General features: G+C 54.9%; 1 protein-coding gene across 4 annotated transcripts; it reads left to right on the top strand.

The window, feature by feature from the left end:
- The first annotated feature begins 762 nt into the window (after positions 1-762).
- BCAT2 (branched chain amino acid transaminase 2) lies at positions 763-12,789 on the top strand. Of its 4 annotated transcripts, none has more exons than XM_082605956.1 (11): positions 763-1,281; positions 4,496-4,570; positions 4,890-5,093; positions 8,649-8,759; positions 8,837-8,929; positions 9,113-9,276; positions 10,697-10,839; positions 11,009-11,094; positions 11,305-11,445; positions 11,521-11,595; positions 12,379-12,789. In XM_082605956.1, the coding sequence occupies exons 1-11, from the start codon at positions 1,258-1,260 to the stop codon at positions 12,415-12,417; spliced, it is 1,155 nt and encodes a 384-aa protein (XP_082462082.1). In that variant the 5' UTR covers positions 763-1,257; the 3' UTR covers positions 12,418-12,789. The 4 variants fall into 4 exon arrangements, with proteins under 4 accessions (XP_082462082.1, XP_082462083.1, XP_082462081.1 ...); XM_082605955.1 differs by having other exon boundaries at positions 1,012-1,281; positions 8,837-8,956; XM_082605957.1 differs by lacking the exon at positions 4,890-5,093 and having other exon boundaries at positions 1,002-1,281; positions 8,837-8,956.

Raw genomic sequence — 12,789 nt, 5'->3', positions numbered from 1 at the left:
GGGGCCCAGTTGGGGGTAAGTTGCCCAGGTGTGGAGGTGGAGCTGCATCGCTGCTGCGGATTGGCCGCGGCGGTGGGGGGGCGGGGCGTGTGAGGCAATCGCTGATTGGCCGCGGCGGAGGCGGGCGCTGTCTCGGCGCCGCGCCCTGACTGCTTCCAGCCGAGGAGGTGGGGGAGGACTGGGGAGGAGGGAAGGAAAACAGGGAGACACCCTGCGGGGGAGGGGTCAGAATTTGACTGGCTGGGCCTGTGGCTTTTAGGACTGGGGAACAGAATTTGGGAGCAAAATGTCCCAGGGTAGAATTACGCAGACTCAGTGACCTAGGGAACGGAGTTTGAGGATAGAGGAGGAACAATATTTTGGTGTCACAGTAACCTGGATGCAGGAGTTGGGGCAACTCTGACCACGGAAGGTTTGGGGGGGCACAGTGACCACGGAGCACGATGTAGGGGACACTGGTGCAGGTTTGAATTGCTAGCGATTAGAGGGATCCTGAGGGGCTGTAATCGTCTAACTCTGCCTCTGGGGGTCATGAAGTTGGGGAGACATTCTTGAAGGGGAGTAACCAGGAAATCTTGCTCTACGGGCTGCTCATTGAAGCTCATTGATGAACTGGGGGATTGAAAATTTTCGGGTGTCACTGATGAAGGGAGCTGGAAGGAGGCATGGGGAACCGAGTGTATGTTTATACCTTAAGAAGTTACAAAGAATACACGTATATCTTCTCGTTGGAAAGAAAACCTATATTCAAACAGGGAAGTATCTGGACAGAGTGAAACTCCCCCTTCATCCCTACCTGCCACCCTCTTCAGAGTCCTTTCCGTTTAACGGTGCATTTTTACATAATGTCTGCGCCCACCGACATTTATAGTGTGCTTTTTCTTTTCACCAAGAATCGTGGTATGTGAAGGTTTCTGCTCCCGCCTTTCCCCCTCGGGTTGCTTATCCTCTTCAGCGCTCCACAACAGTACTGTACCTACTGAAATGCATTTCTGAAAACCTCTGAATGCACGCTCTAGCGTGGGGGCTGGGAGGAGGGTGTATTTCCACGTACTCCCTTCGCCTCGCGGGTTCCAGCGCATGCGCTCTGCAGCAGGGCCCAGCTCCCCGCGGGCGCCCTGTAACTGGGAAGGCCAGGCCGGCCTTGGGTGGTAGGCTGGCAGCCATCCCACGGGAGGAGGCGTGAGCGGGGCGGGGCAGGAACGTCTTTCTCCCTGGACGCGCCCTGGGCGGGCACAGATACCTGCCTCACAGACCATGGCTGCAGCGGCGTTGAGGCAGGTGGGTTCGCGGCCCAGTGCCGGGGGCTAGGGAACCCTGCGGTGCGGCGCACTTCCGGGCGGACCCCTCTCCGGTGGCCAGTCCGGCGCGGCGCCGCTCCTCCCGCACTCGGGTTCCGCTGCTGGGCCGAGGAGGAGGGGGCCCCTTGGAAGGAGCACTAGGCTTTAAGGGGGGTGAAGGGAGAGAGGTAATCGGTGGGAAGGGGACCCAGATGGGACATATAAGTAAGGATACATGGAGGAGGAGACGGTAATGGGAGAAGCACGGGGCTGGGGTGGCGGGATGGATTAGGAGGGAATAGTCAGCCTTTGGGAGCGCCGGGATAAGACGCCCAGGACTTCTGGAGTGGGAGTAGGATGAAGGCACAGAGTTCAGTCTCAGGTCTGGACTGGGAATTGGACCCAGGGCCCTATTTTCTTGGAACTAAAGATAGAAGTAGAATGTTGTGTCCCCGAAACCCCTTATCTGAAACTGCACCTGGGTTGGAAATCGAGGCAGCATCTCATTGTCAGTGACAGAGATCCTCCGGGCCGGAGTGGGACCCCTCCAGTCTTCCTGATAGGATGTCAACAGGCAGAGCTTCCGAGAGTCTGTGATTCTAGAGAACAGGGCTTCTCAGTGAGGAAGGAAACAATAACAACCCAAAGAAGGGGATCTTTACAACCCTTGACAGCTGTAGCATAACGTTGGGAGAAGTGGTTCCTGTTAACTTTGCACCTGACTTTATCTGGGACTTTTCTCCCAGCCTGATGGATAGCAGGACAGATGTTTACTCTCTGAGTCTCAATGACTGAGACAGGCCTGGGCTGTGATTGGGACAATCTAGGCTTTGATGATGACACTCCTGGGCTGCGTTGGTAGGTCAGCCCTGGGCTGTGACTGGGTCAATGGAGGTTCCATCATATTACAGAGCCCTGCCCTGTGCATACCCCACCACACTCCAAACCATTTCTCATTTCCTGATTCAGCCCCAATCCTTTTACACTCTTTGTCCCAAAGGCTCATCTATTATCTGAGATCTCCTTTGGGCCCAATTCCCCCCCCCACCCCCATGGTTTGGGGTATCAGACGGTGGAGCACCTTCCCCGAGCTGAAGTGAGACCCCTGCCCCAAGAAGAATGTCCTGGGAGGATGAAGGCATTCTCCCAGTGTGACAGGGTCTCTATGGCCAGTACAGATGTATAATCTGGAAACAGTGCCTGGCACCTTCTCTCTGCCTTGTGGGTGTGTTTTTCTGCCTCTCCTCTCTGTCTCTCCTGGATATCTCTGTCTCCAAGTATCCCTGAGACAGTTTCTCTCCAGCTGTTGGCATTGCTCTGTCCCTCCCAGTGCTTCCTCATTTCCCTAGGTCTCCCTTTCACTTAGTGCTGTCACCTGAAGTTGGGTCTTGGTCTGTTTCTCTCCTTTTTCCTGGTCCCTCTCTCATGGTTTCTGTTTATCCTGCCTTCATTATTTTTTCTTGATTTCTCCGGGCTTTACCTTGTCTGAACTTCTCTCCCTCTTGTCTCTTGTCTCCGTTGTGATCTCTCTTTATGATCATATCTATTTTGGCATCTCTTGGCCTTGATTTCTGTTCTTTAAAGTTTTCTCTTTCCATGTCTCTCTTTCTCATTCTTACGCTTCCCTACTTTTACCCATTCGGCCTCCCTCTGAGTCTGAGAGCTGCTTTCCTACCCACATGCTGGCTGCCTCCGCCCTGCGTATCCCAATTTTCTCCATTCCTTGGGTGTCCTGTCCCCTTTTGGACAGAAGCCGGCCAGTGGCTTGGGCAGGCTACACAGCGCCACCTAGAGGCCATGCCTAGGACCCACACCCACACTCGGATCATCCCGGAAGCTCTTGGGCCCCATACCATTCAGGACCACTCCTCAGACTTCATGGCCTAGACTTTAAGACATTACAACTCCGCAGCCCCCCTCTCCTCATGACTCACCTACTGACCAGTGACTTCTGCCATTCACATCCGTTCTCAGTTCCCCCAGCTCACAGGGCAGGAGCAGGCTAGGCTGTTCTGTCTCTCCCAAACCTCATGACACAGCTGCCTTCCCACCAGGCTGGGGAAAGGGGTATTGTGAAGTCAGAGACCACTGGGGAGAAGCCATCCTGCTGGACACAGCCAGACCTGCTGTCCCATGCTGGCCTCGGGCAGGACCACAAGGGAAGTGTTCATCTGAGCAGTGTCTCTTGATGACCGGGGTGGTCCTCAGGTCCATGTGGCTGGCCCTCAGCCCTGGGAACTGAAGGGAATTGGAACTGCTGGTGTCCAAGGGGTGGGACTGGGACTTCAGGTAAGCTGAGCCCAGTTGATCTAATACCCTGAAAGAGAAGGACTTGGACTCCTGGGTCTGAGGGGGGAGGGGCCGTGGGTCTGGATCCTAGGTCTGAGGGAGGAGGGACTGGGGCCTGGATCCTGGGTCTGAGGGGGGAGGGGCCGGGAGCCTGGATCCTGAGTCTGAGGGGGGAGGGGCCGGGAGCCTGGATCCTGGGTCTGAGGCGGGAGGGGCCGGGAGCCTGGATCCTGGATCCTGGGTCTGAGGGAGGAAAGGCCGGAGGCCTGGATCCTGGGTCTGAGGGGGGAGGGGCCGGGGGTCTGGATCCTGGGTCTGAGGGAGGAGGGGCCGGGGGTCTGGATCCTGGGTCTGAGGGAGGAGAGACTGGGGTTCTGGAATCCTGGATCTAAGGGAGGATCAGGTTGGGGGCCTGGAATCCTGGGTCTGAAGGGGGAGGGGCCTGTGGGCCCTGCTCCTGGGTCCTGGGGAAGCATGACCTATAGGCCCATCACTTTTCTAACTCTTCTCAGGATTTGGGTCCCCTCCGGGAGGCCTTCACTTACCTGCACACCTTCCTGTGTCGTCCTGTGTCTGATCTGGTCTCAGGGCTGGGCCAAAGTTCCCCGGGGTAGGAGGCGCCTGTGTTTGACTTTGCCCCGTCATGGAGGAAGGGATGGGAGCTGATTCAGCTCTTTATTGGATGGCCCTCGTGAGGGCAGGGAGAGGACTTGGCCTCCTTTGGGATTTCCTCTTGCTACATGCTGATCAGGATAGGGGAAGGGACTTGGCCAGGGCCACGTGCCCTTTCTAGAATGTACTGGGCCTGGGACAGAGCCAGCCGGGGAGACCTGCCAAGTGCAGGAGGTGGCAGAGATGGTGCCGGGGGCCCCGCTCGCTCTGTCTTCTGGCCTCACCACCTTTCTTACTTCTGTCCCCACCCCCAGATTTGGACCCGAAAATTTCTCCCTGTCTCTTGGCTTCTGTGTGGTCCCAGAAGATATGACTCATCCAGCTTCAAGGTGACAGGAGGGGACTATACTTTTGTATCTCAAGGAAGAGGGGCTGGGAGCCTGGACCACTGGGTCTGAGGGAGGCAAGGGCTGGGGGCTGGATTTGGGCATCTCCAAAAGGTCCAAAGGTGAAGGTGGGTGGCAATGGGGTAGCCTAATTGCCCGCCATCAGGCCATGGGAAAGAGAAGAAACCACATGTCCCAGAAGCCTCTGGGGCTACAGTTCCCTCTTCTCACTGGGTCTTAGCCCCAGGGATTTGTGGGGCTAAGTTTTTAATTTTTTAGATTGGAGGCTGTGGTTAGATTCCAGGACACCTGTTTTTCTCAGGCTGCAGACCTGCAGCTGGAGATGACCCAGGAGCCTCATAAGAAGCCTGACCCCAGCAAGCCCCTGCTGTTTGGGAAGACATTCACCGACCACATGCTGATGGTGGAATGGAACAGGGAGAAGGGCTGGGGCCAGCCCCGCATCCAGCCCTTCCAGAACCTCACAGTGCACCCGGCCTGCTCCGCTCTCCACTATTCCCTGCAGGTGGCAGGGCGGCTGCCCTCCATCCCCATCTCTCTCTGCATCTCTGCCCTCTTGCAGTGTGTCTTGCTGGGTTTACCTCCCTGGGTTTGCTTTTTGTGTGTTTCTCATTTCCGTGCACTCCTCATCCGTTTTCCGAGGCTTGTCACGTTCCAGGCCCCGTGTTGGGTGATGCAGGGTTCCCTGAGATAAGCAGACCCAGCTTCTTCACTTGAAAACCCCACCCAGTGGGATCTGTGCTCAGATGGAGGCAGCTGAGGCATTGTGAGAGACCAGAGGAGGAATGCCCACCCTACCTCTAATTTGACAGGAAGTGGGGTCTTTCCTGCCAAGAGGGGAGCTTAGGCTCTTAGAGGGAGAAGAGACATCAGTACAGACATAGTACAAAGAAGAGCCCAGCATGTTTGGGGGGAGTTGGAGCCTGGTAGGGGTGGCTGAAGCTGTCATCAGGACCACAGAGGAGATGGGATCTTGTCAAGGGTATTGGAAGCCCTGGAGGGCTCCGAACAGGCATAGAGCAGGTAGAGAAAGACCCCTCTTAGGCCATGTGGAGGATGCACTCGGTCCAGAGCTGGGGGGATGGCCAGGAGGCAAAGAGATTCAGGGGTGGAGAGATTCAGGGACACGAGGGATTTGGCCGGTTGGGCGAGAGAAGAGCAGGGAGGGCCGAGGACAGTGCCCTGAGGTTTAGTCAGGTGACCATGTAGACCACGAGACTGTCCCCATACGGGGACACAGGAGGAGGATGACTTTGCAGGACTTGGTGAGGGACCCGTGAGAAGAGACCCAGAGGCGTTTGGTTTCAGACTTCATGCTATGGCTGAAAGCAAAGTCTTTCTGTGGAAGCTTTAATTGTGACAAAATTTGAATGAACACATTGCAGTTCTCGTAGCTGGTTTGCAGTCTTTGTCCCTTAGGGCGTTTGGTTCTGTGACATTAGGGATGTTTTCCTTTTTTTTCTTTTCTTTTCATAATTTTGACAGTGTTCTTCCCACCTACTCGGGCCATTTGACTAGAACCGATCAGTTCTGTGCAGAGGAGACCCAGCTTGGGGAGCAGTTAGGTGCGAAGGACAGACAGTCAGGACGCGTCCACAGATCCCCCCAGGAAGGTGGCTTTTGGAGACCACCATCTGTTTACCTCCCTTTGCAGCCCAACACGCCAGGATGTTCTCCGGCTGGGGACCCAGTACTTTTACTTCAGTTGAGTGAGTGCAGATGAAGGGGTGGACTAAGGCCCTGGCATCCAAAACATAAGGTTCTTTGTGATGCCTCTCCCGCAGGATGCCTGGGGGCCTGAGGCCAGCTGAGGCCACGGGAATTACATCCTCGGGTCATCCTGACTCTGGGGGCAGCGTGGACTAACACCCAACCACTTGTGTTGTTATTTTTTATTATCCTGGTAATAATGCACATACATAATAATACAGATAACAGAAAATGTACCACGTTAACCATTTTAAAGTCTACAGTTCAGTGGCACTGAGTACATTCCCCATGTTGGGCAGAGAGCATTTCCACTCTCTAATTCTAGAACTTTTTCATCATCCAAAACAGAAACCCCACACCCATTAAGGAGTCACTCCCCAAGCCCCTGACCCCAGCATCTGCCAACAATAAATCTGCTTTCTGTCCTTATCTCCCCGTATTTTTATTTATTTATCTATTTATTTATCTATTTATTTATTTATTTGGCCGTGCGGCTTGCAGGATCTTAGTTCCCCGACCAGGGATCGAACCCGGGGCCCCAGCAATGAAGGTGCCGAGTCCTAACCACTGGACCACCAGGGAATTCCTGGACATGGTATTTTTTTAAATTTTATTGAAGTCTAGCTGATTTACAATGCTGTGTTAGTTTCTTGTGTACAGCAAAGTGATTCGGTTATATATTAATGTATATATATATATTTTTTTCCATATTCTTTTCCATTATGGTTTATTACAGGATATTGAAAATGGTTCCCTGTGCTATACAGTAGGACCTTGTTGTTTATCCATTCTTATACATAATATTTGCATCTGCTAATCCCAAACTCCCAATCCATCCCTCCCCCCTCCCCCTCCCCCTCCCCCTAGCAATCACAAGTCTGTTCTCTATGTCTGTGAGTCTGTTTCTGTTTTGTAGATAAGTTCATTTGTGTCGTATTTCAGATTCCACATGTAAATGATACCGTATTTGTCTTTCTCTTTCTGGCTTACTTAACTTAGTATGATAATATCTAGGTCTACCCACGTTGCTGCAAATGGCATTATTTCTTTCTTTTTTATTGCTGAGTAATATTCCATTTTATATATATATATATATATATATATATATACCACATCTTCTTTATCCATTCATTTGTTGATAGACATTTAGGTTGCTTCCATGTCTTGGCTATTGTAAACAGTGCTGCTATGGACATAGGGGTGCATGTATCTTTTCGAATTAGAGTTTTGTCTGGATAGCTGGATGATATGGTAACTCTATTTTTAGTTTTTTGAGGAACTACCATACTGTTCTCCATAGTGGCTGCACCAATTTACATTCCCACCAACAGTGTAGGAGGGTTCCCTTTTCTCCACGCCCTCTCTGGCACTGGTTATTTGTAGACTTTTTAATGATGGCCATTCTGACCCGTGCGAGGTGGTACCTCATTGTAGTTTTGATTTGCATTTCTCTAATAATTAGTGATGTTGAGCGTCACTTGTGATGTTGAATCCCCACAAAGTCTCTTTAAAAATGTAACTTCTGGGATTTCCCTGGTGGTCCAGTGGTTAAGACTCCCCGCTCCCAATGCAGGGGGCACGGGTTCGATCCCTGGTCAGCAAACTAGATCCCGCATGCCGCAACTAAAGATCCCGCACGCTGCAACAAATATCCTGTGTGCCACAACTAAGACCCTCTGCAGCCAAATAAATAAATATTAAAAAAAAAAAAAAAAAAAAAGACTCCGTGGTATCACTGTTGAAGGCCCGGGTTCAATCCCTGGTGGGGGAACTAAGATTCCCACAAGCCCTGTGGTGCGGCCAAAATAATAATAGTAATAATAATTAATTAATTTTAAAAAGAGGGCTTCCCTGGTGGCGCAGTGGTTGAGAGTCCGCCTGCCAATGCAGGGGACACGGGTTCGTGCCCCGGTCCGGGAAGATCCCACATGCCGCGGAGCAGCTGGACCCGTGAGCCATGGCCGCTGAGCCTGCGCGTCCGGAGCCTGTGCTCCGCTGCTGGAGAGGCCACAACAGTGAGAGGCCCGTGTACCGCAAAAAAAAAAAAAAAAAGAAAGTAACTTCCACATCATCCTCATTCCTGAGAAATAGTCCTAATAACATGGGAAGGGCTTAAGCAAAGCATTCTCCCTGCTCTGGGTCTCTCTGTTCTGCTTTCTCTGGCCTCTGCCCTTTGCTCTCTCCTCTCTTGGTCTTTCTGGTTCTTTTCTCTCTCGTTTTCTCTCCCTCTCGTTAGTCTCTTCCGCTGCTCTCTGCCTTTTTCTGTGTCTGTATCCCTGTGTATCGGCCTCTGTCCCTGGCTGACTGAGCTGGTCCCCGAGCCCTGATCGCCCGCCTGCCTGTCCTGCAGCTCTTTGAAGGCATGAAGGCGTTCAAAGGCAGGGACCAGTGCGTGCGCCTCTTCCGACCTTGGCTCAACATGGACCGGATGCTGCGCTCGGCCCTGCGCCTCTGCCTGCCGGTGAGCGGGTGGGAGGGAGAGCGGTGGGCTGGGTCCAGGGTCGCGAGAGCCCCCTGACTCATCTTCATCCCACCCAGAGTTTTGACAAGGTCGAGTTGCTCCAGTGCATCCGCCGGCTGGTGGAAGTGGACAAGGACTGGGTTCCTGACAGCTCCGGCACCAGCCTCTATGTGCGGCCTGTGTTAATTGGGAATGAGGTGGGCTGGCTCCCAGGGCTGGGGGTGGGGTGGGGAGCCACGCTTCGGGGAGGGGTGCATTCCTGAACGGGAGGGGTGGGGACCCAGACATGGGTCAGGGGAGTGGCCGGGGGCCTGGACTCCCGGATCCCTGATGCCCGCTTCTGCCCATCTCAGCCCTCGCTAGGTGTCGGCAGACCCACGCGAGCCCTCCTGTTCGTCATTCTCTGCCCGGTGGGCGCGTACTTCCCTGGAGATGCCTTGAGCCCTGTCTCTCTCCTGGCCGACCCATCATTCATCCGGGCCTGGGTGGGTGGGGTCGGTGACTACAAGCTGGGGGGGTAAGTAGTCCCTCGCCCCCCGCCCGCGGGTCTGGTGCACTGGGTGTCAGAGACACAAGGTGTGTCTTTGGATGTCCACTGGCCTTTTCCTCCTGTTTCACGTGGTTGGGGACAGCTGTGCTTGCATGTTGGGATGTACTGTCATTGGCACCGTGGTACGGGGATGGAGGGGCGGGTACCAGGGTGTGTGCTAAATGCTGCGGACAAATCGGCCCAGAGACTGGAAGGGGTTGGGTGGAGGTAAGTGGAGAAACTCGGACTGGCCCTCAGGGAAGCCTCCAGAAATGAAGTTTACACTTAGCTCACTGGTCTCTCCTCCAGGTAGCCTCCCCTGAAAACCCAGGCTCCGCCAGCTCCCATAGTTCCCTGGGGCTCCAGCACCCATCACCCTGTGTGTGGACTTTCTGTGTACATCTGTCTTTCCAGGGTCCTTGGCTCAGCAGGGGAAGGAGGGTTAGGATGGGGATAAGGCAGAGGGCGGAGTAAGGGTGTGTTGGGACAGCAAGTGTGGCCCCAGCTGGGAGTTCATTTGGGTCCTTTCAAAATACATCTTGTGAGGTCTCCTGAGGGCCAGGCCCTATACTGGGTGAAGCTGGGGAACACAGATGAATCAGATCCGGGCCCTGCCCTCCAGGGGCTCCCAGGCTGGTGGGAGCCCCAGTATCTGGGGCAGCATGTGCCCTGATGGAGGTGACCGGGACATTGTGAAAGTCTTCACAGAGGAGGTCTGATGGGTAGAGAGGAGATGGTTTCCTGGATACAAAAATGGTAAACAATTTCTAATCCTCGGAACACATGTGTAGGGGCAGGGACGAAGGGCAGAGTCAGGGAAGGAAAAATGAGTCTGGTTTTTGAAAAAGGCTTAACAGGTAGTCCCGGACCAGGCCCAGCCCTGAACACTGGACTGAAGGGCTGGGATCTTGTCCCAGAGGCAGTGGGGAGCCATGGGAGGCTTGTGAGCAGGGAAGGGGTGAGGTCCGCTCTGGGTAAGAGACAGTGAGTGTTAAAACAGGGCGATCTGGGAAAACAGAGGTGGCCCAGTTTACTGGGAGAGCCCAGAGAAGGCCTGAAACCCATCCTGGAGGTTCAGTAATGCCTCTCAGAGGAGGTGATATCACAGGTGGTTTTGAGGGACATTGGAGGATTTGGTCAGTTGAGGAACTGGGTGAGGAGGGTGATCTGCAGAGGAAACAGTGGTGCATTTGTGATCTGGAGAGGGGAGAGATGGAGTGGGGGTGATTGAGAGCCTTGACCCCAGGCTACTGGCCAGGGATTCTGTCCTGGGGCCACTAGGGAGCCATGGAAGGGCTGTGAGTGGGGGAGGAGCAGGGTCAGCCCTGGTCGGGAAAGACCCATGTCGGGCCACGCTGGGGGAGGATGGGAGTGCCTTACCCTGGTCCACGGTGTTGCTGTCCACCAGGAATTACGGGCCCACCGTGCTTGTGCAGCAGGAGGCCCTAAAGAAGGGGTGTGAACAGGTCCTGTGGCTGTACGGGCCTGACCACCAGCTCACTGAGGTGGGCACCATGAACATCTTCATCTTCTGGACCCACGAGGATGGGGGTGAGCCCACCCATGACCCAAGCCAAGCCCTGGCAGAAGTGGGTGGGAGCAGAATGCTTAGTGGATTGCAGGTCTCAGGGGTTAGGGGCACGTAGGGTGGCCCCTAAGAGGATGGGAGGGTGTGCCCGAGAGTGTCAGGTAACGCTCCCATCTTGTACACCTGACCCAGCACTGGAACTGGTGACCCCCCCACTGGACGGTGTCATCCTGCCTGGAGTAGTTCGACAGAGTCTGCTGGACCTGGCTCGGACCTGGGTGAGGGCACGGTGTCTTTGGGTGGCCGGAGTGCTGGGGTACTGCTAGGTTGTGGGGCCAGAGTATGGGAGGGGCGGTCAGGGGGGGCTGGGGCACAATGGCACGTCTTCCCTCCCCCGCCCCCCAGGCGGTGTCCTTACAGAGGGAGCGACAGGGCTCTGCAGCAGGGCAGCCCACCGGGCTCCGACGTATCTGTGTCTTGCCTCGCAGGGTGAGTTCCGGGTGGCAGAGCGTAAGGTCACCATGAAGGAGTTCCTGCAGGCGCTGGAGGACGGCCGGGTTCGAGAAGTCTTCGGTTCAGGCACCGCTTGCCAGGTCTGCCCTGTGCACCGAATCCTGTACCAAGGCAAGGTGAGGAAGGGCTGCCCTTGGCCATGAGAGAGAAGAAGGGGGAGGGGCGCCTCCTCACGGCCCTTTCTTTCCCAGCACCTCCACATTCCCACCATGGAAAACGGGCCTGAGCTTATCCTCCGCTTCCACAAGGAGCTGAAGGCGATCCAGGTGAGGTGCACTTGCTGGGAAATGGTCTGGATGCTTGTTCTGTTCCGCAGAGAAAGTCACATCCCGTGAACCTCTGGACTGAGGCTCCCCTCCCCCATAGTCCCACAGGCTGATAATGGCTCCTCCCATCAGCCTCTGGGCCGGGGATTGAGTTTCCTTTCCTTGAGCCTCTGTGGCCCTAGCACACTTCTTGGGGCTAAATGATCCTTTTCTGTGTGCCTCTGGAGCCCTGGCTTGAGAAATCCCCATCCCGTGAGCTTCTGGGACCTTAAGCCAGACTTCTGGCCACTGAGGTCCGATCCCCAAGGATCCCCAGGAGCCCTGGGCTATTCCTCTGGCCTGAGAAATCTCGCTCCTACAAGCCTCTGGACCGTGGCCCCCTCTGTGGCCTAGGAATGTTTCCTCTCATAAGCCTCTGGAGGTATCTTCATTCGTCTGGACCGAGGTATCTTGCCTTTCCTGGCACTCGTGTGAGCGTCTGTAAACTCCTGTGCATCTGGACCTAGAACTACACCTCATGACTCAACTGAAAACGACTTTTTCCCAGAGCCTTCAGGGTCTTACAGGAACTCCTCTTTGCAGAACTACATCTCCCGTGAGCCTCTGCGCCATCCTTGCCACGACTCCCCCTCCCCGTGATTGTTGGTGGGCTTCTGGGAAGTGGAATATACTTCCCATGAGGTCCTGGGGCTGAACTTCGCCAGCACTCAGCCTGGGACGCCGCAGGGCCTGTTGGGAGTTGTAGTGTCGCTTCCCCTCACCTCCGCCTGTGTTATCCCGCAGTATGGAACAAAAGCCCACGAGTGGATGCTACCTGTGTGATGCTGCGGGCTGTGCCGGACCACTCCACGGATCCACCGACCTGTAGCATCCAGTCCCTGTTGGACCTTCGCCTCCATACCAGTGATTCACCTGAAGTGCAATATGAAATAAAAGGCGGCGGGCCGGGACGCCTGGGTTTCCGGTGCCCCCACGTTACACTCCCAAAGCCATAAGGGCCCGACCCAGGCGTCTTGGCCCCTAGCCCCGCCACTCAGGCCTTGGGGACCTGGACTCCCCGCTGCTCCGTGTTGTGGGGTCAAGGATACACCTTGACTCAGACTCTGCATCTCCATTTTCAGGCCGGATCAACCGGTGCTGCTGTTGATTTTTTTTCCTAGCTGCAATTTTGAAATAAAATGCCAAAGAACAAGC

The sequence above is a fragment of the Mesoplodon mirus genome, assembly GCF_964341445.2.
Source record: "Mesoplodon mirus genome assembly, chromosome: 19".
Classification (NCBI taxonomy): domain Eukaryota; kingdom Metazoa; phylum Chordata; class Mammalia; order Artiodactyla; family Ziphiidae; genus Mesoplodon; species Mesoplodon mirus.
Note: the sequence above shows the minus strand (reverse complement) of the source record. Positions and strands in the feature narration are given on the sequence as shown.

Excerpts from the sequence above, each read along its gene's own strand:
- BCAT2 (XM_082605955.1), top strand. The coding sequence starts at position 1,258 with ATGGCTGCAGCGGCGTTGAGGCAG. Across the intron at positions 8,760-8,836 it reads CCCTGCGCCTCTGCCTGCCG|AGTTTTGACAAGGTCGAGTT; the intron begins GTGAGCGGGTGG and ends CATCCCACCCAG. Across the intron at positions 11,596-12,378 it reads AGGAGCTGAAGGCGATCCAG|TATGGAACAAAAGCCCACGA; the intron begins GTGAGGTGCACT and ends GTTATCCCGCAG.